At 38.8% G+C, this 24,308-nt stretch overlaps 1 protein-coding gene across 1 annotated transcript; it reads left to right on the top strand.

Annotated features, from left to right (window-relative positions):
• The first annotated feature begins 20,522 nt into the window (after nucleotides 1-20,522).
• Nucleotides 20,523-23,485, top strand: LOC112702238 (DNA-directed RNA polymerase I subunit rpa43). The gene is made up of 6 exons (XM_025753197.3): nucleotides 20,523-21,111; nucleotides 21,335-21,444; nucleotides 21,553-21,638; nucleotides 22,427-22,531; nucleotides 22,657-22,837; nucleotides 23,124-23,485. Exons 1-5 carry the CDS (start codon nucleotides 20,847-20,849, stop codon nucleotides 22,790-22,792), a joined length of 702 nt encoding a protein of 233 aa, XP_025608982.1. The 5' UTR covers nucleotides 20,523-20,846; the 3' UTR covers nucleotides 22,793-22,837; nucleotides 23,124-23,485.
• Nucleotides 23,486-24,308: the final 823 nt, after the last annotated feature.

Below are 24,308 nucleotides of genomic sequence, written 5' to 3' on the forward strand. Positions count from 1 at the left end.
TACTCAAATAGCAGTGGATATAGAAGTTTAATTGGGGTGAATTTGACACTTGGTTGTAGATTTGGAGGCTTCAAGTGTCGAAAAAGTACATTTTTTTTGGCTTTGTCTGCATAATGGGATTTTTATGGTTGAACTTAGGTTTCATCATGATCTTAAAACGTCTGATATCTATTGTAGATGTTAATAAGCTCTTGAATTTTTTCTTCATTGCCTCAGAGACTGTATCAATGTAAAAGAAATTTTGACTCTTTTGGATATGAATTTTGTTTGTCCAAGTTTAAACAATTGACTGAAGTGGGATGCCTAGTAGAAAAATATTTTTTTGTTTTATTCAACTCTTCGATAAATTTAAAAGGATAAAGATAATGATCTCTACAACCCTAATGATGGTTGGAATGCTAGCAGAATAATTAGTATGATCCGAAACAAAGAAATTATGGACTAATCATCTTATGTGAATATCTCTGATATTGATTTGACCATTGAAAACTTCTAATAAAAAATGTTGAAAGCACTCGGAGGATTTTAATATTGATCTACAGGCCGAGAAAAGATCAGATTGGGTTTGAAATGCATTTACATCCTATTTCTACTAGGGGTGGCAATGGGTAGGGTAGGGTAGGGTTTGGAGTCAACCCTAACCCTACCCGCGGGTTGAGATTTTTATATAAACTCAACCCTACCCTACCCGCGGGTTGAGAATATCTCAACCCTAACCCTACCCGCTCTTAACCCGTGGGTACCCGACCCTACCCGTGGGTTACAAAAAAAGATGCAATATTATTAGATAATTTGATGATAATTTAAAATAGAATTGACTTTTATGTAAAAAAAAATTTATTAAATTATCAATTAATGATCTTCTTTTAATAACTAAGGATCTTTTGCATTTAGTGAGAGGTCTTTGGTTCAACATCCACTTAGAACATATTTTTATATAAGTATATAACATATACATATATAGGGTGCGGTTTGGTCGGGTAGGGTTGAGGCTCAACCCGCACCCTACTCGACCCGCACGAAAACCCTACCCGCTGTGGATCGAGTTGGCAACCCTACCTGACCGGGTGGGATCGGGTTGGGTACCCGCAGGTAGAGTACATATTACCATCCCAAATTTCTACTCAACTAACAGTGGATATAGAAGTTTAATTGGGCTGAATTTGACACTTAGTTGTGGATTTGGAGGCTTCAAGTGCCGAAAAAGTACAATTTTTTTTTTGCTTTGTCTGCATAATGGGATTTTCATGGTTGAGCTTAGGTTTCATTATGATCTTAAAATATTTGATATCTGTTGTAGATTTCAATAAGCTCTTGAATTTTTTCTTCATTGTCTCAGAAACTGTATCAAAGTAAAAGAAATTTTGACTCTTTTGGGTATGTATTTTGTTTGTCCAAATTTGAACAATTGACTGAAGTGGGATGCCTAGTAGAAAAATATTTTTTTGTTTTATTCAACTCTTCGATAGATTTAGAAGGATAGAGATAATGATCTCTATAATCCTGATGATGGTTGGAATGCTAGCAGAGTAATTAGTATGATCTGAAGCAGAGAAATTCTGGACTAATCATCTTATGTGAATATCTCTGATATTGATTTGACCAATTTAAACTTCTAATAAAAAATGTTGAAAGCACTCGGAGGATTTTAATATTGATCCACAGGCCGGGAAAAGATCAGGTTGAGTTTGAAATGCATTTACATCATATTTCTACTCAACTAGCAGTGAATACAGATGGTTCATTAAACGAAAGTTTAATTGGGCTGAATTTGACACTTCGTTGTGAATTTGAAGGCTTCAAGTGCCAAAAAAATACAAAATTTTTTTTTACTTTGTCTGCATAATAGGGTTTCCACGGTTGAATTTAGGTTTTATCATGATCTTAAAACGTCTGATATCTGTTGTAGATGTCAACAAGCTCTTGAACTTTTCAGTTTTTCTTCATCTCCTCAGAAATTGTATCAAAATAAGAGAAATTTTGACTCTTTTGGGTATGTATTTTGTTTGTCCAAATTTGAACAATTGATTGAAGTGGGATGCTTAGTAAAAAAAAATATATTTTTTATTTTATTCAACTCTTCAATAAATTTAGAGGAATATAAATAATGATCTCTACAACCTTCATGATGATTAGAATGCTAGCAGAGTAATTAGTATGATTCGAAGCTCAGATAAGGAGATACATATCATCTTTAATATTTATATTTTGAATAAATGACCAAATGTACCCATGAAAGATGAAAACGCTGACAATTATACCCATATAAGACCAAAACTAACTTTGTACCCATTGAAGATGCGGTCCGTGTGACAGATATACCCTGCCTTGGTTTGACACCAGCTTCGTGCTTAAACGAACCTACGTGGCACTCCAAACCCCCCAAACCCCTATCTACGTGGATTAAACCCTTTTTTTTCTAACTGTTTGGTTTTTGAGGAACATTGCGCGGGAGAGGAATGGTGTGCCCTAGCAGAGGACTTTAGGTCGCGATTGCTTGCTTTCCCAGTCGGAGACGTGTTGTGAATAACTCCCAGGCGAAGAAGGTGAATCAAGGGGTTTCGTCATCGTCGTCCCCAAGTCGAAGAAGCCAGTACGAAGCCAATACGTCGCCCAAGGGTGTCGTGGTGGACGGCGCAGAGGTCACGACCTTTGCTGCTCGGCGAACAGAGGTATGTCATAGCCATTGTTGATTAATTTCATTTCACTCCCATTAGTTAGACATATTCTTGTACCTAATGAAATCATGTGATTACTGAAGATTGGTAGAAAAGTTGGGTTAGGGTTTGTGTTACCTGTGGTTAGATACAATGTTTTCTGAGCTTGTGTTGGGTATTTTCATTTCCAGGAATGGCCACCATCCATATAACACTCTGTATTAATCATAGAGGACGGTTTGAGAGAGGGCATGGTGGGTTAATTAGTTATACTGGTGGTGAAGTCACAGAAATCAATAGGGTGAATGTTGATACACTGAACGATTTTTTTATAACTGATTTGTTGAAGGACATTGGATATACGTCCGTTTCTAATTTTTACTGGCAAGAACCGGGCAAGGAGCTTCAGGATGGGTTGAGGGACCTAAGGGTTGATATGGACGTAGTTAGAATGTATGAGGCAACCGTGAAGAATGGTAACAAAATCAATGTGTATATAGAGCATCCGGTGGACCAGGCTGTGATTGTTGAGGAGAACAATATGACTCCGTCAAAGAGGAGAGTAAAGACATGTGCCAAAAGGACGCCAATACCAAAGAAGAGTCCAAAGAGAAGATTGGTAATAGTGGAAGATCATGATGATGCTGAAATTGTAGGTAATGTGCAAGTTGTGAAAGAGAACCAAAGAAGGGGTGAGGATAGTCACAGTGTGCCACAAAAAGAGGATACTCACAGTGTGCCCCAGGAGACAGCAGATCCACCACCAGCATCATCCCATGGAGCAGGACAGTTTTCTTAGCCTCCTCCAACCCCTGTCCTACCAGATCAGCCACCATCAAGTCAGTCACAACCCTCCCAGCTGCTTGAAGCCAATGTTTATGAACCTGTTGAACCCGAACAACTTACCCAATACACCCCACAGCCATGTAGGAATCCACTTTCCCAATCAATCCCCGATTCAGGCCGATCCTCTGATTCCAATAGGGTCCCCCAAACTAATCAAAGCAATCCTTCATTTGAGGCTGATGGAGGGCAAAAGGGGAAAAAGAGGAGATCAACCAGGAGGCCTCCTCCTACAGGGCAATCCTTTATCCCGAACCCTGATCCGGACAAGACACCAACCTTTTATGTGCCAGTTCAGGAGGATGAATTCTCTGATGAAAACCCTGGACATCATTGCTATTCTTCAGAGGACTTGCATAGCATAGCAAGTGACGATGATACTGAGACTCCGGTTTTTCCTCAGAGCAATGCTGATGCCCCGGTTAGCCAGGTGAGGTTGGAATTGGGGATGGAGTTTGAGACTCTGAACCAGTTCAGGAAGGCTGTCCGAAAGTTTAATATCCACATTGGCAGGAGCATATTCTTTGCTCGTTGTGACTCAACAAGATCCAAGGCTATATGCTATGATGAGGACTGTCCTTGGCAAATCTACTGTGCCAAGAGAACGTGGAAGGAAAGGCGCATTCAGTGGATCAAAAACAGGTGTTTCAAGTGGGAGCAGCAACTCAACTCCACTTTGATAGAAACGCATGGGTTTGGAGACTCAATCAGCATAGGAATTTCATGGTTCATTAATGTTATGTTTTCTTTTTTTAATGTACTCGACAATGGTCGTCAAAAACTGATGCTGGCATTTGGTTATTTTGTTATATTAAAGAGCAACTCGAGACTCTTGTATTGTGTAATTATCATGGTCTGGTTTAGGATAAGGTAGTTAAACTTGATTTCAGGGTGTTTTTTTGAGCAACCAAACATGGTCTGGTTTGGCTTATGTCATAAGTCTTATTTTTTGTAAATCAGAATCCTCTATTTACAATGGTTATGTTATCAGTCTTTTGACAGCACATCATTTTTTAATTTTGGATGAATCCTTAGAATAGAAACCAAAAGCATATTGTTGCTATGTTTCTTGTTCTACTTATACTTGCTTCTTAAGAGGAAGAGACAGATTCAGGTGAGTGTACAATAGCATTGTTTCAAGATAAACTTTATGTCAATCTACATGGCTGCATCAACTACAACTAAACATAACACTACCAGAGATCGAAATCTTCATGCCTATGTTAATGCATCAGAATTAATAAAAACCAAATCAAAGTTATACAATCACTTAAGCAGCATGTCATACCAAAGTTCCCAACTCATACACATCTTACACTTTCATAACCAAATACAACTCAAAAATTAAACACAAGGCAACCCCCAACGCAATGGTTGAGAGCAACAATCTCATTCCCCTAAGTTCCCCCCTAACTTCACCCCTAAATTTTTCCAATTTCCTGGACATCATCGACGATGCTGCCTGATTTTCCAGACCAGTCGTTACAGTCACGCCATCCTCATGCCTTGGATAAGACTGATCGGAATTTCTTTTTGCTAAAGCTCTTGCTAAGCCCTCCCATCCTTCTTCAATTTCATCCACCCACACAAAGCATTTGCAATCTCTTGTCTGGAAAAAATAAACCAACCGAATAGTCAACAACAATGTCAAAAATAGATTTCTAACCTGAACAAGAACACAGCGTGTACATTACCCCCCACCCAGGACATCTGATGAACCATCTGTTAGGATTTGTCATGGTGCCAGACTCTATCAACACAACATCCTTCCCACACAAGCATTTTCCGTCGAGCATCTTTCCCTTCATCCTCTTCGAACTCGATGAACTGCTGCAAGTTCCATCACTTGCAGGAGACCATCACTTGCAGGAGAGTTATATCTTCGCAACGACATGCCAGCGCTCACGAGAAAATTTCTTCTCTCCTTATGTGCACTTGAAACTGGATGAGGTTGAAGTCAATTGCATTTACTGGGGTGTGGTTCGAATTAGGGAAGATGACTCCCTAGGGTTTCCACTTCATGGGTTAATCCTTATAATAACGTTCAAATCCACGTAAATAGGGGTTTGGGGGGTTTGGAGTGCCACGTAGGTTCGTTTAAGCACGAAGCTGGTGTCAAACCAAGGCAGGGTATATCTGTCACACGGACCGCATCTTCAATGGGTACAAAGTTAGTTTCGGTCTTCTATGGGTACAATTGTCAGCGTTTTCATCTTTCATGGGTACATTTGGTCATTTATTCTTTATATTTTATCTTCTCTTTCGTTCTTTTTTTTTAGTCCATTATTTTGTAAACTCGGTTAAAATGAACTGTAGTGTCAATTAGATATGTCTTAGTGAATTAGCAGGTTTTAGTTATCTTATCTATAATTTTGATAGATAATGGGTAAAAAATTGCTCTAAAAAATTAAAAGATGCTAGTATTTTTTAAGTTGAATTTTATGCTATTTTAAGAGGTCTAATCTTTATTTAAAAATGTCATTTTTTACGATATTTTTTGTGAATAAATTGTTTTAATACTTTTTTTATGATGCATAGGAAGAAATTTAAGGATATTATTCTAAAAATTAAAAGAATCTAACAAAAAAGATTTAAGACATCACTTTAATTCAAAAAATAATTAATTACGCAATTGATCTTGTACCTAAAAATGCTGTTTCAAATTCAAAGGAATATTAGTCACCAAAAAAAAAAATTCAAAAGGAATATGTAGAACGATTTCAATCATAGAATGAATATCATTATTTGATATGCTTAAGAACCAAGCCATTAATTTGGCTTTGGTTTTTTTTTTCCTCTCTTTTTCCTCTGTTAGAAAAAAAAAACCTCAAACACATTCAAAGTTTCTTGTTAATATTGATATGTCACAACTCACAAATCTTGCAGTCATCAATTCTTTACTTATTTAAATCTTAGTTTTTCGATTGAAGGTCTGTCTAACAAATGGTTCTATATCATTACATTTTGCATGTGATAATGGCTCAATCTTTCAAATTGATATATGGATAAGCACCAGGGAATAATTTTTTTTTTACTTTTTGAATATTTTTTTATATTTTCTTTACCCATTTTTAGTCTTTTTATATGCCAAACTCAATTATTTCTATGCACTATCTCAAAGTATTTTGGTCAAACAAAAATGATAAAAGATACTATTAAAATCTGAGAGTGGGGTAGGTTCAACATCCTTGTTTGCTTGTTGATTTTTACATTAACTATGTTTTCTTTTTTCAAAAAAGCAGTGATTAATACCGGCTATTTTTAGTGCCAATGTGCCAAATTTATTAAAGATATAGAGTAAAATTGGATTTTTTTTTAAATAAATAAAATATTGTTTATTTACGAAAATAGATAATTTATAATATTTTTATCGAAATGTGTTGTATTTCTTATCTCATTTATAGTATAAATAAAATAACATTGTAAATGAGATAAGTGGCAAATGATGATGTTTACACTGTAAACGAGATATAATACGATAAAATTTCAACAACTATAAAAAGATGTGTTACCATTTGTATTTTTCACAAACATTTCACTTATTTTCTTCCGTTTTTCTTCCAAAAATTAAGCAAAAATGTTTACTAGTAGTGGATATGTGGTTGTTAGTGTGTATCTCAATTGTCATATGAGAAACAGTGACACTGTGATGATATTTAAGTGTAATAATCCCATTTTGTTGCGCATCCGATGAGTAAGCTCTTTGTCTGAGGTAAAGAGTCTGATATTAACGAGTGTTGGTGCTAGCTGGAGAAAAGAGAATGGCAGGGTTGGGTACAGGTTGCTAGCGCCAATGGAAAATGGAGTTTTTTGGTTCCATCTGTTTTGACTCCATAGCGACGAGCATGTGCGGCTCATGTTTAACATCCATTGTAGAATCATGGCGGAACAAGTGGTGGAGCTTTTTGCGGAGGTTGGTGATGTCGGTAGTGATGGATCTGGCCATTGAAATTTTGTGCATGATGACCCACCTCTTGCACCACCACTACTGCACTGCGCTAGTCCAGCGGTAGACATAGACATGAACGGTAAGGAGTTCGATAAGGAGTATGTTGCCGATAGTAACGATAGTGGTTCTTTTAAAGATGATGATGAGGAGGAGTTTGGCAAAGACGCCGATCGATGCATCATTTCGGTGTATCTTCTGCCTGTCCTGCACCCAATTCTAGTCTTTATCAGTTGTATCCAGTCACTATCATTTATTGGACCTAGACGCGATGCACGAGAAGATTTTATTTTCCAATACGGGTGAATACGATTACAACTTAGATGGTGGTGTAGAGTTTTGGGTTGGCCACAGATTCAAAAGTAGATATGCAATAATGCAAGGTGTGAAGAATTACAACATTCGTAGAAAGTGCTGAGTATCGAGTTGTGGAATCGGACTGCTTAAAATACCATGCCAGTTGATGGAAATCTGTAGCAGGATGCCCTTGGAGTCTCCATGTTGCCCTCTGACAGAATCTCAGATACTGGTGAGGTCAAGTTAAATTGTGGTATATTTTCTTATTTATCGTTATTATATTTGTTAAAAATGTCAACCATGTATATTTTATTTCGTTCGGGAGGTGTGTAGGGTTAGAGGTGCACATACGTGCTTAGCACCCACCATGTCACAGGACCATCGACAGTTGGACAGTAACCTCATTTGTAGTGTCATCCTTCCCCTGATACAGTCCAGTCCATCCGTCAATATCCCTGTTCTCCAAGGTGCAGTTAGCCAAAGTTATCACTTCAAACTCTCGTACAAAAAGGTTTGGATGTCGAAGCACAAGGCAATTGCTCAGATATACGGTGATTAGGAGGAGTCATACAATAAGGTGTTGAGGTTGCTGCAAGAATTGCAGAGTTGTTGTCCCGAAACAGTACGTGATTTCAGCGTCATACCGCACTATGATGGGCACCTTATGGTCTGCGACTGAAGCCAATTTGATAAGGTATTTTGGGTCTTTCCTGCCTGTGTGGAGGCTTTCAAGCATTGCAAGCCCTTCATCTCCATCGATGGAATACATCTGTATGACAAATATGGTGGTGTGTTGCTTATGGGAGTGGCACGAGACAGTAACAGTAATATCCTTATTGTTGCTTTTGCAATTATTGAGTCTGAAACTACGGAGTCCTGATCATTCTTCCTTACTAACTTGAGACGACATGTGACCACACAAGATGGCCTGTTGATTATATCTGATAGATCACAGGCGATCAAGGCTGCACTGAGAGCCAACGATAGCGGTTGGCATCCTCCTAAGTCGTTTCATGCTTATTGTGTTAGGTACATGCCGCAAACTTTATGTCTCGTTTCAAATCTGCAGAGGGCAAGAGATATCTCATAAATGCCGCTTATAGTCCCAGCAAGGATGGGTACAAGTGGTACATGGATGTCTTGAGAGGTCTGTCATGTGAGATGGCGGACTGAGCAGGTAGATTCAACAAGGAAATATGGTTACAATATTGCGACAGCGGTCGCTGGTTTGGTCACATGACAATGAACCTCTCTCAGTACATGAATGTAGTACTTAAGGGTATGTGTTATTTACCAATTTCAGCCATCGTGCGATGTACTTACGAGAGGCTGTAGCAGTTATTCATAAGAAAGGGCAGGGAGGTACATGCACAACTGGCAGCGACCAGCCATTGAGAAGAACAAGGAGGGAATCTCGAAGATGCGCGTGCTACTCATTGCAACAGAAGGGCTTTAGTGTTTGTAGTCGATGAGTTAGAGTCTTTCGAGGATTGGTCACATGGTTCATTCTGTATTCGGTTGACAGTAGGCACGTGTGATTGTAGACTTTTCCAATCACTCCATTTCCCATGTCGTCATGCACTTGCTGCCTGTGCCGCCGCAAGCATTGAATGGGATCCATATGTTCATCCGGTGTATAGACAAGAGACTATGTTCAAGGTGTATGAGGTAGAGTTCCCACCGATACCAGATGAAAAGCTGTGGCCGAAGTGGTACGGGACATGCTTGCGTCCTAATCCATCTATGTGTAAGAAAGCTACTGGCAGACTAGTTCCCACTAGGTTTCGTAATGATATGGATGAGAAAGAGCAACAAGAGAAACGCTGTGGTCTATACAGGCAAACTGGGCATACCCAGAAAGGCTATCCCAATCAACCCACAGGCGAAGCTTAGCAATGTCGCCACTTTGTTGGGTGTTATTTGTGGTTATACTTTTTTTAGTTCTTTCATTTGTTTGGGTGTCTTTTGCGGTTGTACTTTTTTTTAGTTCCTTCATTTGTTGGGTGTTATTTGCGGCTGTATTTTTTTTAATTCGATCGTTAGTTGGGTGTAATTTGTGCTTCTTCTGTGTTTAATTCCAACAAAGGTAAATAAAGTCTAAATGTACAAACATAAATGACATAGAAAACACAAGTTACATAAAAGATGGATACAAACATAAATAAGGTACAAAATACAAACTAACTAATACAAGAAACAAGATAAGTACATCATCGATGTTGGTCATGTGAGTAATGTAACCGATGTACGGTGCCACAGAGGGGAGGCTGTGCCTGCCGATGAGGTTCGCTAGGTCTAGGATTCGATGGAGGTTGTTCGTGATGAGAGGGATTCTGCGAGTTTGGTGGAGGCGATGGTGGAGATGGACGAGCATATGGCTGGGTCCGATACTAAGGCTGACCAGGCAGAGGACATGGTGTTGCAGGCATCTGCTGGGGGCTATCATCAAGCACCCGTAGTCCACCGATGGGGCTATCACATACTGAGCACCAGGATGGACATCTGTTCTATATGAACTGCTAGGCCCCAATGACATGTGTGGAACCCACACTGACGTAGAAACGGGTGCAGACGAATACTGATGAACCTGTCCAATACTCTGCTCCATGTCGGTGTGAAATTACTCTACGATGTGCTGCATGGTGTGCTGATTAGCGGTATAAATCTAGAATACCTCGTCAAACTGGATCTCGTCGACTAGAGAGGCCTCGTGACGACTACTCGATGGCCCAAGATCAAACTAGTCCGGGGGAAAGTATCCCAATCATCTCGAACTGCCTGTGATTATGACCCCGGAGGTGGTGGTGGTGGTGGTGGTGAGTCGTCGTCGTCTCCTAGTATTTCACTGTGCTCCTCCTGTCGATGATACTTAACCTCCCCCTCGAACTCGACATCCAATCCTCCCTGCAAGGCCTGACCCTTTCCCTCTAAGGTCGTGCAGCTCCTCCGCACTTTGTAGCACCCATCTCTCTCCTGGTCGGCCTCCGAGTGTTCTGCCGAACCTCCCTAGCACGTCGACGGTGATCGGGGACGTTCTGGAGAAGGTGAAGAACATTCCTAAATTGGCTGGCAGTAGGCTAGACATCACCCCATATGTCCAACAGTCTGGTGTCATCAAATACCTGCTGGCTGGACAGATGTCTAACGCGGCAAGCCTGTCTGTACTAGTCCCAATACTCTTGCATAGTCCGGTAGTCTATGAACGGCTGAATGGAGATCCGATGCCCCTCTTCAAATCAACCCCTTCAGAGATAATACCACTGTCAAAGCTTGATAGGCCACCACATGTCCTTGCCCCATCCTGTGGTGGTCAGAAATCTATCGACATTAACCGAGGCACCAAGCATTGGTTGCTCAGCACCAAACTGGCGTTTCACCCGATCAACATGGTGAAACTCAACAATATTGAACCAGACGAGGAGAACAACAAATATCCATGTCCCCACTCTGCCTTCTCATTCAGCCATAACAGACACAGGGCCTGCAGTGCAAGGTTGCCGTACAGCGTCCACAGGAATTACAAGATAAGATGTAGTATAATCATGAGCAATAGTTACTTACAACGGATATGTAATTCACACAGTTGTGACTGAATAAAAGAATATCACTTACCTCATGTAATTGTAACCGATCCAATGCCAGATGCCATCGGAGGACTTTCTGCTCGTGTTGGTCCCTATTCCACTGTGCCATACCTATCAACCTATGGACGTATGCAAGAATAACAGTGTATTAATTTATGGAACATGACCTTCAAATACATAAATGAAGAAGAACAAAACCATAAGTAATAGTTACCTCACAGCCATGAGATACATCAGAACCTGTCTCTCAAGTGGACACCACTGAGGAAATCTATGGTATCCAATAGGCTAGCATTAGAGCGCATCCAGCAATGTCTGTGGTGGATCGATGTGTTGCAGAACATAGGGAGTGGTACATCTATACAAGTACAGCTGATCTCCAAGACAGAGAACGACACCTCTGAAAGCATAGTTGTAAGAACCGAACCGGTAATCAAACCGGTCAGGTCACTGGTTTACTGGTTTATTGGTTCAACCGATAAACCGCTGGTTGAACCGATAAAACCGGTTTCACATAAATAAAAAATATAAAATACTAAAAATAGTCGTAAACAAAAAGTTTATCACACTTTTTTTTTTCGATTATTGTTAGGAATCTCGACCCAAAGGGGAGGATTGTTCATTGTTTAGACAAATTACAAACGACTCATAATCTCAAAAAGACTATCTCCTAAACACCTATTATACTTAATCACCTAAAGAGACATTTTCCTCAAACAATCCACATAACCATTTCATTAATCTCCGTAGTGTTTCTTCGGCATTGCCATCAAGACACTAGAAAACTAATTATATATGTAAAATTATAACTGCTAAATCATATACAACACATATTACTAGTTATACCAGATCACACAGAATTCATCACTATCTTTTGCTATTTGTCTCCAATTCTCAAGACAGTGTAGTCCTAAACCTCAATTACCAATCCAATCTATTTAAACTCAACTCCACAAAATTTTTAAACCATAATTCTGCATAAGAAAACAATTTTATTAAACACAGAAGCTATACTACTCAAAATATGCGTACACTTAAAGTTCATCACATTTATTAGAGAATGATTGGAGTAAATCCTATGTATAGGAAGAAAAGGGAAATTGCATGCCATATAGGTGAAAAATTAAATTTTGTCCTTCATTCTACATTATCTATGTATGCATCATTCTTCATAAATCAAAAATGCTAATATATGTGGGGGGAAGAGGAGATAAAGATTTAACTTTGGAGCAACGAATGGAAAATATCTTACCATGCAAATGAAACTCAAGTGTTTTATTTGGCACAAACTCATAAACAAGCATCCTTTGGCCACCTGAGACATAATATCCAACTGGGGAATCAAGTCCAGATGTATTGTACTTTTCATGTTGTAATTTGTTTGTTACAAAACATTTATTGAACAGGAAAATTTAGTTATATTGTTGCATATTATTTGAATTACTTACTGTATCTGGCCAATTTATCACTTAGGAGATGCTTACTAATTCATGTTTTCAGTGCTTTTCTTTTGCAGAAATTTTTCTTTCAGGGTAGGTTCATATTTGGACCAGATGTGAGATCATTGGCACTGACAATTCTCCTCATTGTTGCTCCTGTTGCAGTTTTCTGTGCCTTTGTTCATATTTCAACAAGCATATTCATCCCAGAAATTTTAAGTTTTCAACACAGAATAGAATAACATAGGAGAAGTGCAGTTTAAAGTTGCTGGATAAAATAGGAGAAGTGCAGTTTAAGGTTGCTGGAGAACAGAGAAGAAGTGCAGAACAGCATTATTCATAAGTCATAACAGCGAGAAGTGCAGAACAGAGGAGAACTGGAGCTAACCTGTTTGACAGAGCAGAAGAGCGAGGCAACGGCGAGGGCGACGGCGCAGCAACGGCGAGGCAACGGCGAGGGCGACGGCGCGGAAACGGCGACGGCGATGAGAAACAGGGACGAAGCGGAGCCGCGGGTCTGTTCTGTTCCTTCAGACTTCAGAATAGGTGTCCGGCGGTGAGACGAAGAAGACGACGGCGGGCGGCTGGCGGCGGTGGCTGGGTGAGTGACACTGACAGAGTGAAGTGAGGTGGTGGCAGAGAGGGTTAGCCGTTAGGGGATTAGGGTTGGGGGAAAAGTGGAAAGTGAAAGCTGGGAGTGGGGTTTGGGGGTACCGCGTATACGATTTCTTTCTTTTTTTTATATATAAACCAAAACGACGTCGTTTTGGAAAATGAATTAAAAAAAAAAAGGGCTTCCGAACCGGTCGGTTATCCAGAAACCGCCGGTTTTTCGGTTTTCATCAAAACCGGCCGGTTCAACCCGGTTCTCAACAGTTCTCTTCCTTATCCGGTCATATCACTTAACCGGATCGGTTAGAGGTCCGGTTCACCAGTTTTCCGGTCGAACCGGCCGGTCCGGTCCGGTTTTTACAACTATGTCTGAAAGTCATCCAGTAAAGGCAGTCACCTGAGATGGACCTGATTGTTTGACTTGTCAGTCATCAGGTAATCCCAATCAACAACAATATATAACACCTCATGTACTTTCGGAGGGTGACTGGATTAGCTATATCGAGCATCTGCCAGATTTGGTTCCAAAGCCTTGTCAACTTGAGGGAGAAAGACTCCTTCCTCTGCGGGCTCTACTACTGACCATGAGGAGGCCTGACACCAAGTAGCTACTCCAAACAATCCGAAGTCTCATGCTTGTACCATGTTTGAAAATAACGGAAGCACCAACTCACTGGCTCTCCATGCATGCATAATCCAAGGTGGTAGGCAACATCCTGCTGGGTGATGGTGCACTCACCCCATGGTAGGTAGAAAATGTGGGTCTTCAGATGCCAACACTCCATGAATGCCAAAATCAGGGAGTTGTCAAACATAAAGCCCCTAAGCAGCACTGTGTCGCCAAAGCCAGCCTCCCTCAAGTAAGGGACAATGGCGTCTGGTGAAACAAGTGTGTGACTCACTCGTCTATGGAGAAGTAAGCGAGACCTCTAGTAAAAAAAAATAATTGAAATAAGAAATCTATTTCAAAAAGTAAACATTTAAATGTCGAAATAAAAACAAAAAAACATATTAAACAAGTATTCCACATTTTATAACTCAATTGAAAACAGAATAATTAATTTTTAAAGGTCAACCTTTCGAAAAAACATATCAAACAATTGTAAGTCCCATTAAAACATTGAATAACAATAAAAAATATTATCGATAAAGCTATCAAACTAAAAAGATATCTACAAACAAATATTTACTGAATAAATTAATATAACTAATAACTAAATTATGTTAACAAATAACTAAAAATATTTACTTAAATAACTAATACCTACATTAATAAACTTTTATTTAATAATTTAATTTAAATAAAAACAAAATGAAATAAACATTTAGTTAATAAATTAATTTAACTAATAACTAAAATCATATCCTATCAATTACTATTTACTAACAATATATTCTACCACCTAACATATACTACATCTATAAAAATACTCTAACCATGACTAGAAATATATGCTTATTTAACTTATGCTTGAAAATAACAATACTAACCTCGAAGTCGGTTGTCCCAATGATATGCCACGTCGCGTTCAGGCAGTTGATGTCATCATCTCGTGTATATGTACGCGTCATAATCTCTGAGTACTTCGATAATATGGTTAGAAAAAACTAGAAGTGGGAGAAAAGTAGAAGAAATGGAAGAAAAGGGGGCGAGAAAGGCTTTGTAAACGACTTCAATATATAGGTGCGCTTTTTTCTTATCTTGTTTACAGTGTAAATGAAAACATTGTGTATATCTCGTTTATACTGTAAACGAGATAAAGACGCTACACACCATGTGTGCAAACCTTATACGACTACATCGTTTGTCTCATATTTCGTTTATAGTGTAAACGAGATAAAAAATATAGAACATTTCGATAAAAACGCTACAAATTACTTATTTTCGTAAATAAAAGGTTTATTTTATTTATTTAAAAAATCCAATATATGAATCTTAATTTATAATCTAATAACCTTTTCTTAAAAAAATTGTAAAATAATCCCTAAAAAAATTAGGTAAAATTTGAAATTGAGTTACATTCATGTAAGTTCCGTTTAGTGTCTCAAAATTTTGAGACACAATATGACAATTTAATAATATTAAACTTGTTTTGCTGCAAAGACTCACACAATGACTAAGTCACTCACTTTTGCCCCTTTTCTTTTGTTTCTTTTTTTCTAGTAGTTGAAAATCATCAAGTACAAATTTTATCGTCCTTCTTATTCAACATAACGGAATCAGTTTAGGATGGAGATGGAAAATTTTTCTTTCGAAAGCTAGAATCTCCTCTAAATTGTGAAATATGTGAATTACCATAATTATCTTTAAAATTTTAGGGTTACTATCAATTTAGGAATTTGAGGTTCAGTGTTGGAAAGCAGACAGGCATTCCCAAGCCTGCCTTGTTGACATCCTTAATCGAGACGACTACAAACTAGGATTTTTTTATTTAAATTAAAAAATGTAATATTTATCGATTTAAATAAACGTGTAAGTATCTATTAAAATATATTTTGAGTCACATCTCGGATATAGTGGATGAAACTACAAAACGAACGTATCTCGGATGCACTGCCTCCGTTCTGTGATACAGAACGTGCCAGTCATATCTCGGATGCACCCGTGATATGAACAAGACTAGATATTAGATACAGTGCATCCGAGATATGGCTTTAATTTGCCTTACCCTATTGCATCCGAGATATGCACATTTTTTGTAATTTGGGACAGTGCATCCGAGATACGGTCTAGGGTGTATATAAACCCACAGCATCCGAAAAGTGCGTGGATTAGAGTGAATTTTTAAAAATTTTTGAGATTTTGCACGTGTGAAAGCAAGTTTCTCCACGAGTTATGGCCCTAAGGATATGTCCGCGCGGAAGACATTAATAGACTGAATGATACTTGGCATGTAGCTGGAGCGTTGGACTTTGAGGTTAGTGTTTAATGGGTTTAAGATTTGTAGATTTATATATTTATCTTGTAATGCGTTTAGGGTGTTAGTCTTTAGTGACTTAGAAATTTATATATATCTTACATTTAATGTAAACGCATAGGTAGGTGCATTATAAGTTGTAGTACTATTTAGGGACAATTAATGGTTTAGATATAACTAATATGCGGTAATTATCTGTTTTGGGAATTGCAGTGACTACGGTTACTTTTGTCACGCTGTGTGACACTAGGTCTCCCGCCGCCACCCATCCTACTTCCCTATATAAGGGAGGCTGGATTTGGGCATGCAGTAGAGCTGAGGAATTTTATGTTTGACGGTTGCTTGATCTCTGTATTTGTTGAGCGGTGGAGGCCGGAGACCCATACGTTCCACCTTCCGTGGGATGAGACCAGCATTACGCTCGAGAATATTGCCTACCACACTGGACTACGCACTGCTGGAGAGCCTGTTGAAAGTTGTACCAGAGACTTTTAGTGGTGGCATGAGCACCCGACATGGGAGTGGGCTGGGAATTTGTTGGGTGCCAGGCCGCCAGCACCGCAGGAGGGAAGGAAGTAGGTGTTTGGGATCAGGATAACATGGCTCAGGAACTGAGTGGCACATATCCTTGATGGAGCAGCCCCAGAGACTCTCCGGTAGTAAGCCCGATGCTACCTGATGATGCTTATTGGGGGTTTTCTATTCACGAACAAGTCGGCTACACTTGTGCCAGTGAGATGGCTGCCACTGCTAGAGAATTTCGATCGATGCATGCAGCCAGTTGTCATGGGGTATGCACTTCTCCGCCATACCTACCACTCATTGTGCACGTTGGCATCCCGTAACGTGACAGACATTGCGGGTTGTTTGCCACTTCTTGTATCGTGGATATACCATAGATTCCCGTGCTTTAGCCCAGCGAGTTACGATGTCGTCAGGTTCCACTTGCATCCAGGTATATTAAAGTTGTAATTAATTTGTTGATTATTATATGGTAGACAGTTAATATATGTTAGAATATAACTAATTACAATATGTTAAACTATCGTCAATCTGTGCAGGTTGGCAGGGCTTGCGCAGCACAGCAGAGATCGTCATGATGGTAGGATACTGAGTTTGCAACATCGTATTGATGCGCTGACATTTGAGCAGGTATGATAGAGTGAGATCTATGTGTTTTTATTATTTTACAATTTAGCATTGGTTTATCGTTTAATTAATGAAGGTCCATAAATGTTTGGCAAACAGCTTTGATGTACTCTATACGACGATGCAGAGCTACGTCAGATTGTGTCAAACTGGCTCATGACTGACGCCGAGCTTTATACATGGAGGGTTGTCATCCCTATCGTATGTTTTTACTTTGTCGAGTTCCATTACATTGACATGGTGAAGAGGCAGCTAGGGGGCAACAACACAGGCCCGAGGACCCAGTGAATGTTGATGAGTATCTCTTCAAGACGACCAGGGGAGATAATGTCTAGTGGCCGGACCAGCATCGGTACTGGTACGATTTATTCAGGGGCCGTTACCAGCCACAGCACTTGGTTACCATCGATGGTCATCCGGATTTTCGTCCGACACAGTGAGTTATCTTTCCGGCGATGACATTCTGGCCGATCCCAGAGCAGCAGCCCCACCGGCTGATATCCTCCCTGCAGCCCCTGGTCATAGATCATAGGCGACGGGCGAGGAGGTGACTTCGTGATGATGTCCAGAGACCAGTGCGAGAGGCACGTGGTTCGCGTGCCAGCAGGGACGGAGGGGTTCCTCAGGATGGAAAGCAGCAGTTGTCAGACGAGGAGGCTGAGTACACCCGACAGGAGGAAGTACACGAGGATGTCATTCCCAATGCACATGCAGAGCAGCCATCTAACGCATTTTTTGCTGCCCATGAGGATGATGTTGCTACGAGGCTTATGCCAGGTACCTCAGTCCTTGGTCACCACCCGACTGATGACAGCGCTTGGGAGCAGCCCCAGTTCGACATTGGATCCGATGATATGATAACCATCGATGATATGTTCGAGATCATCGAGGCACCGAGTGATGCGATGGATGCCTTGGCCAGTCGTTATCGCCACAGGAGAGACGACACCGACATACTTGGGACGTCGAGCAGTGTTTCCATCCAGCATGGGATAGCTCCTCCACCATCGCACCAGTCAGGTTCTGCTCCGTCACCCTACTATCGTTCTCCATCCCTGCCACCACCGCCTCCACCATCTGGTTCTGTCTGGAGACCACCTCCTACTCCTCCTCCCATGATTGTATCAGCTCTTCCTCCGCTACCATACCAACGTCCACCACCCACTTCCAGCCAACCAGTTGTTCGTCATCGTCCATACCGTCTTCCCAGGGTGTCCCCCGTCCTCGTGGATGTGGGACTGGACACCACTTGGATCCTGCCGCTGGACGGCATTAGTTACCATTATTGCTATATTTATTTTGCTTATTACTTATGTTTATAGACCTCCATCACATGTATAACCCTTTTTTAGTGCATCCAAATGTATAACTCGACTTGTTTATCCATGTGAATATATGTTTTTTATAGAAAATATTGTAACGTTTATATACTAAAAATTGTCATGCACTGTCCCAAGTAGGGCTGGCAATGGGTAGGATAGGGTAGGGTTTGGACCCTACCCTAACCCTACCCGCGGGTTGAAAATTCTATTAATACTCTACCCTACCCTACCCGCGGGTTGAGAATCTCTCAACCCTAACCCTACCTGCACCCTAAAGTTCTAAACCCTACCCTACCCTACCCTACCCTACCCGCAGATATATAAAAAATTTTCAAAGTAAAAATAAAATTCAATCATGTCAAATTTTATACATATTAATGACATAAAAAATAACAAACTGGTACTCTAAATTACTAAATTAACTAACTAGTTTAGTGGTTGTTTACTTATTATAAGTCATTACATAAGAAAGGTTGTAGGTTCAACTCTCACTTCTTTAACTATATACCTAATTTTTATAAAATATGTGTTATATATTTGAGGTGCGGGTAGGGTAGGGTAGGGTACACCCTAAACCCGTACCCTACCCTACCCGCAGGCATACCCGGACCATACCCTACCCTACCCGCAGCGGGTAGGGTAGCCTACCCTACCCGAACGGGTTGGACCGGATTAGGTACCCGCGGGTAGGGTATGAATTGCCAGCCCTAGTCCCAAGTCATAAAAAATGTGCATATCTCGAATGCAGTGGAGTAACACAAATTAAAGATATATCTCGGATGCACTATATTTGATATCTAGTTTTGTTCATATCACGGATGCATTTGAGATATGTTTGTTTTGTAGTTTCTCCCACTGTATTCGAGATGTGACTCAAAATGTATTTTGATAAATATTTACACATTTATTTAAATCGATAAATATTATTTTTTAATATAAATAAAAAACCCTACAAATTACCTACTATTTATCTACTAGTCAAGTACCCAAGAGTATTTATTGTGCAGTTTAAATCGATTTTGGAGAAAAATCAATTCATCTGATTTATAATTTATTATAGTTTGGGTTTGGTTGATTTTATTTTATTTTTAAATCCAATTTAATTTGATTTAATTTATTGTGATTTGGATTGATTTGGTTTATTCAATTTTTAAAAAATAAAATTTTATAATTTTATTATTAAAAATAAAAATAACTTTAAGTTAGTAAAACAAACAAATAAGTGAATCTCATTTTATGTTGACATAATACTTACTAAATAATAATAATATATGAATGGGATGAAAATATGTAACAAATTATATATATTATATGTAAAATTTAAATTTAATAATTAAATGATAATATCATATACATTTTGCAATTTGGATGAGATTGATTTAGTTTTAAGAAATAGATTTGATCGAATCCAAATTAATGCGAATTTTGATCCGTTTTGATTCGAATAAAATTAAATAAGTAGTTTTGTTTGGATTTATTTTCAATTCTAACATTAACAGATATAAGAGAAGAGATATCTACTAGAGTATTATCATAATATTTAATTAACATATACAATAATTTTTTTATACAATAAAATTAGATAAAAAATAAAGATTTTTACTAAATTTTAAAAAAACTATATAATGACAATTTATTGGTAGATCCTTTTCTATATTAAAAAAATATAATATTTACTCTCAACCAAAACTTTACTCTTCATCCTAGCATTACCCAAACATATACAATGTAATATTGAAATTACAAAAATAACCTAGGTACATGTATGTCAAGCTAAAACCCATATACCCTTCCCTTCCCTCGCTCAGTCAGTCACTCCATCTCTTCTGCCGCCGCTCTTACTCTCTCTAAACTGTCAGCCTGCCGCCTCCTTTGCCCGGAACTCGTCCTCGCCCTCGCCCTCGTCTCTTAACCGTCACGCTATCTTGCCTCTCCCCACCAGTTCGTCTGCATCTCTGCCTGTGTATCTGTTTTTCCGTTCTGCGTCGCCCCGTTGTCCTCGTCCGCGGCTTCTCACCTCAAGCCGCCTCGACTAGACACCAATTGCTTCAACTAAGTAACTGATTGAACGTTCTCCCAATGGAGGGTTTGAAGGTCTCAAACGCTAATTTAACTGTCTACCTTCACCCTTCCAAGAGTAGAGACGCTTCCGAAGCCATTCTTCGTGAGCTCAGCTCTTTGCTCTTCACGTTCAGCGAAGCCTTGGATGGTGTTGTCCTAGCTTACGATATCAATTCGCTTGATAACAAGGCGGCCAAGATTCTTTCTGGTGTTATTCCTTATTTCGGTGTTCCGCTCAGCGTGGATTTGTTGCTTTTTTCTCCAAAGCCTGATATGCTTTTAGGTTAACTCAACTCCTCCTTTTAGGTTTTGTTTTATGAATGATGAAATCGATGAATGAACTTGTTTGCAATTTGGTTCTTGTTTTCGCAAGGAAAATTCTTCATAGCCAGAAATTTTGTTAAATTTATAGGGTTCAGGATTATATGACAACATGTGATAGGAGCAGTTTTAATTTTCTAACCACTAATAATTTATAGGGTTCATTTGATAACTGTTGCTTTCAGAGGGGAAGGTTGTTAAGCTTTCACAAGAGTCTATTCATGTTGTTGTGCTTGGATTTTCTTCTGCGATTATAACCGTGAAAGACATTAGGGAAGAATTCGTGTACAAAACTGTAAGTATCTGCCAAGAATGTTTAGTGGTTGCTGTCCATTAAATCTGATTGTGTTCGTAGTTACTAGAACTGATGTGGTTGATGTATTTACTGTGTCGTTTCTTGTAGAAACATGAGCAAGATGTGTATGCAAGCAAATCTCACAAGAGACATGTTATCAAAGTTGGAACTATGATACGGTTTTCAGTCAAGAGGTAACATGCTGCTAATATATTTCGAATGTGACTATATGTATTCAATCTAGAGTCCAGAAGAATTCGTTTGAACACTGTGCTAGTATGTTTGGGTTTTAGTAAAATCTTATATTCATGCTCCAGATTCGAATTGGTGAAATATATTTGTTAGGTAAAAACTATAGTAGCCATCTTGTACGATGATTTTCTTATTTTGTTGCATACCCAAATAGATGCACTGATGAAATCACAGTTTCTAAATATTTTTGTATGAGTATTAACTTGCCAAACTCTTTTAACTGTTTAGCTGCATCCCTGTATCTGAATATAAATAAATAGCTTGCATAGTTATGCAGCATTTGCTTTTTTCTGCACTTCATTGGTAGTATGAGATTAACAAACTCTATCCTTTCCTTTCTAGTAGATAAATTTAGGGTATTAAGTGACTTGGACACTTCTTTTATTTTATCTACTTTTGATAAAAAATGAATTTCATTAAGACAAGATTACGAGAAAGATAATACAAATTGGGGATAAGAGTTCTCCTATACAAAAGCAAAACACAACAAAAGATTTATCTAGATCCTAGCTTTCCAATCTCTCAACATGTCTTAGAGCTAAAGTCTTTTATGAAGCTTATGAGCTTTACACCAAATAAATGCTTGGCATCTAATTCTATCCCATTTTACATGCTAGGCACTTCTTTTATTGGCTTGATGAAGTTCTAAAATGAATGAGGATAAGTTTACATTATAATGGTTATGAGCTAAGTTTCTCATCACATTAATGTTGGTTATTAAACTTTTCAGCTTTGATGAGGAAATACTTCATATTTATGGCTCCTTGATGCCAGATCACACAGGCAGCATTCATTGGTTGGAGAAGCACTCTGAATTAATTTCCCATACTAACAAGTTTGTATTTCTAACTTATTTGTATACCGTTGAAGGTACATATATATATATATATATATATATATATATATATATATATATATATATATATATTTGCGCTTTACTTATCTTCAAAAACTGCACAGGATTGCAAAGAAGAGGGAAAGTGAGGGAGAACTAACAACAGTCAAGCAAGATGCTATTGATGGGAAAATATCACCCTTGGACTCTGTCCAGAAAATAAAAAGGTCTAAGAAGCAAAAAATACAAGAGGAGTCTTAAACATCACACTGTAGTTCAATTTTGTGCCAACATTTTTGTCCACGGGTAACATTTCTGTTTTCTATTGTTAACCAAAGGATTTTGCTTTGAATGATGAAAATTCTGATTATTCATTGTTTGAAAGAGTGAACACCTGAAGGAAGGCGCTGTGTTTTCGTTTAATGAATGTCTGATTCACATGATGACACCTTTCACCTCCCTATATGATTTTAATTTCCCACGATCTTATACGTTCAACTTTATTAATTATCTAGTGTCTCATAATTGGCCACAAGAATCTGATTGTTAACTATAGTTGTTCGAAATTGCCATCTGATTTCATATATGTTAGAATCTCATCTGAAGGACATCCAACTAGAGGATAGTAAACAGACATGTTTTCACTGATGTGGATGCTTCAGAGTTCTGCCGTTGAATTTCATGATTCTCGAAGTTGCCTTGGACATGGGTGCACTCTTTAGCTCCATATACAGATTACACTATCTCCAGAATATACTTGGTGGTAAATAGTAGTTTTGAGGAACATGGCATGTGCGTTTAGTGTGAATATACTTGGGCATTTAGTTTCTGATGTTGACAGCGTGAATTCTTTAGGAGTTGAGAGACATTCATGTGTATCACTGTTGATTTGATTGCCTCAAAAGTTACCATGTTTTAAATCCTATGAATATTATTTACTTCATTTTTCAACAATTGGTTTTTCCTACTGTATAGATTGGCAAATTTTTCTACATGTATAGAAACTAAATCGATCTAGACCGAATTAAACTGACCAACCGAACCAAAAAATCGAAAACTGAATAAATCGAAAATCAAAAAAATAGAAAAAAAATGCATCTTGTTGTTTTTATTGCTGTTCGATTTGATTTTCGGTTCTGACGGTGAAAACTCCAATCGAACCGAACCGGTAAGGTTAAAAAATCCTAAAACAACCAAGCCTCCTCCCATTCCCATACCCCAAATGAACGTGAATACGTGACCTAACCTCCAAACAAACTCCACGCCTCACACCCCAAAACGAAATCCTCCCAGTGCCACCAAATCTTTCCTGCCACTGTTCCCACCAGCCACAGCCAGCGCCCAGCAGCCCAGTACCACCCTCGCAGTCGCACAACACCACGCCACCCCTCGCAGTCGCACAACACCACGCCACCGAGTCAGCTATGTAATTGGACTAAAATTGCTGTTCTGTTTGTTGTTCATTTTTCAATTGCTGTTTTGTTTTGTGTTGTTCATACTGAAACTACTTCTGTGTTGTTCATACTGAAATTACTGGGTTGTTCATACTGAAATTGTTGTTCATACTGAATTACTGAAACTGCTTCTGGGTTGTTCATACCGAATTACTGAAATTGCTGTTCTGTTTGTTATTCATACTGAAATTGCTGTTCTGTTTGTTGTTATCTGATAATATTCGAAAACTTTATCTGAAACTGGTTCTGGTTTATTATTATTAGTTATTTTGGAAAAATACAAAATTACTTTTGAACTGATTTAGTATGATTTATTACTTTTG

Source organism: Arachis hypogaea, chromosome 7 (genome assembly GCF_003086295.3).
Source record: "Arachis hypogaea cultivar Tifrunner chromosome 7, arahy.Tifrunner.gnm2.J5K5, whole genome shotgun sequence".
NCBI lineage: Eukaryota > Viridiplantae > Streptophyta > Magnoliopsida > Fabales > Fabaceae > Arachis > Arachis hypogaea.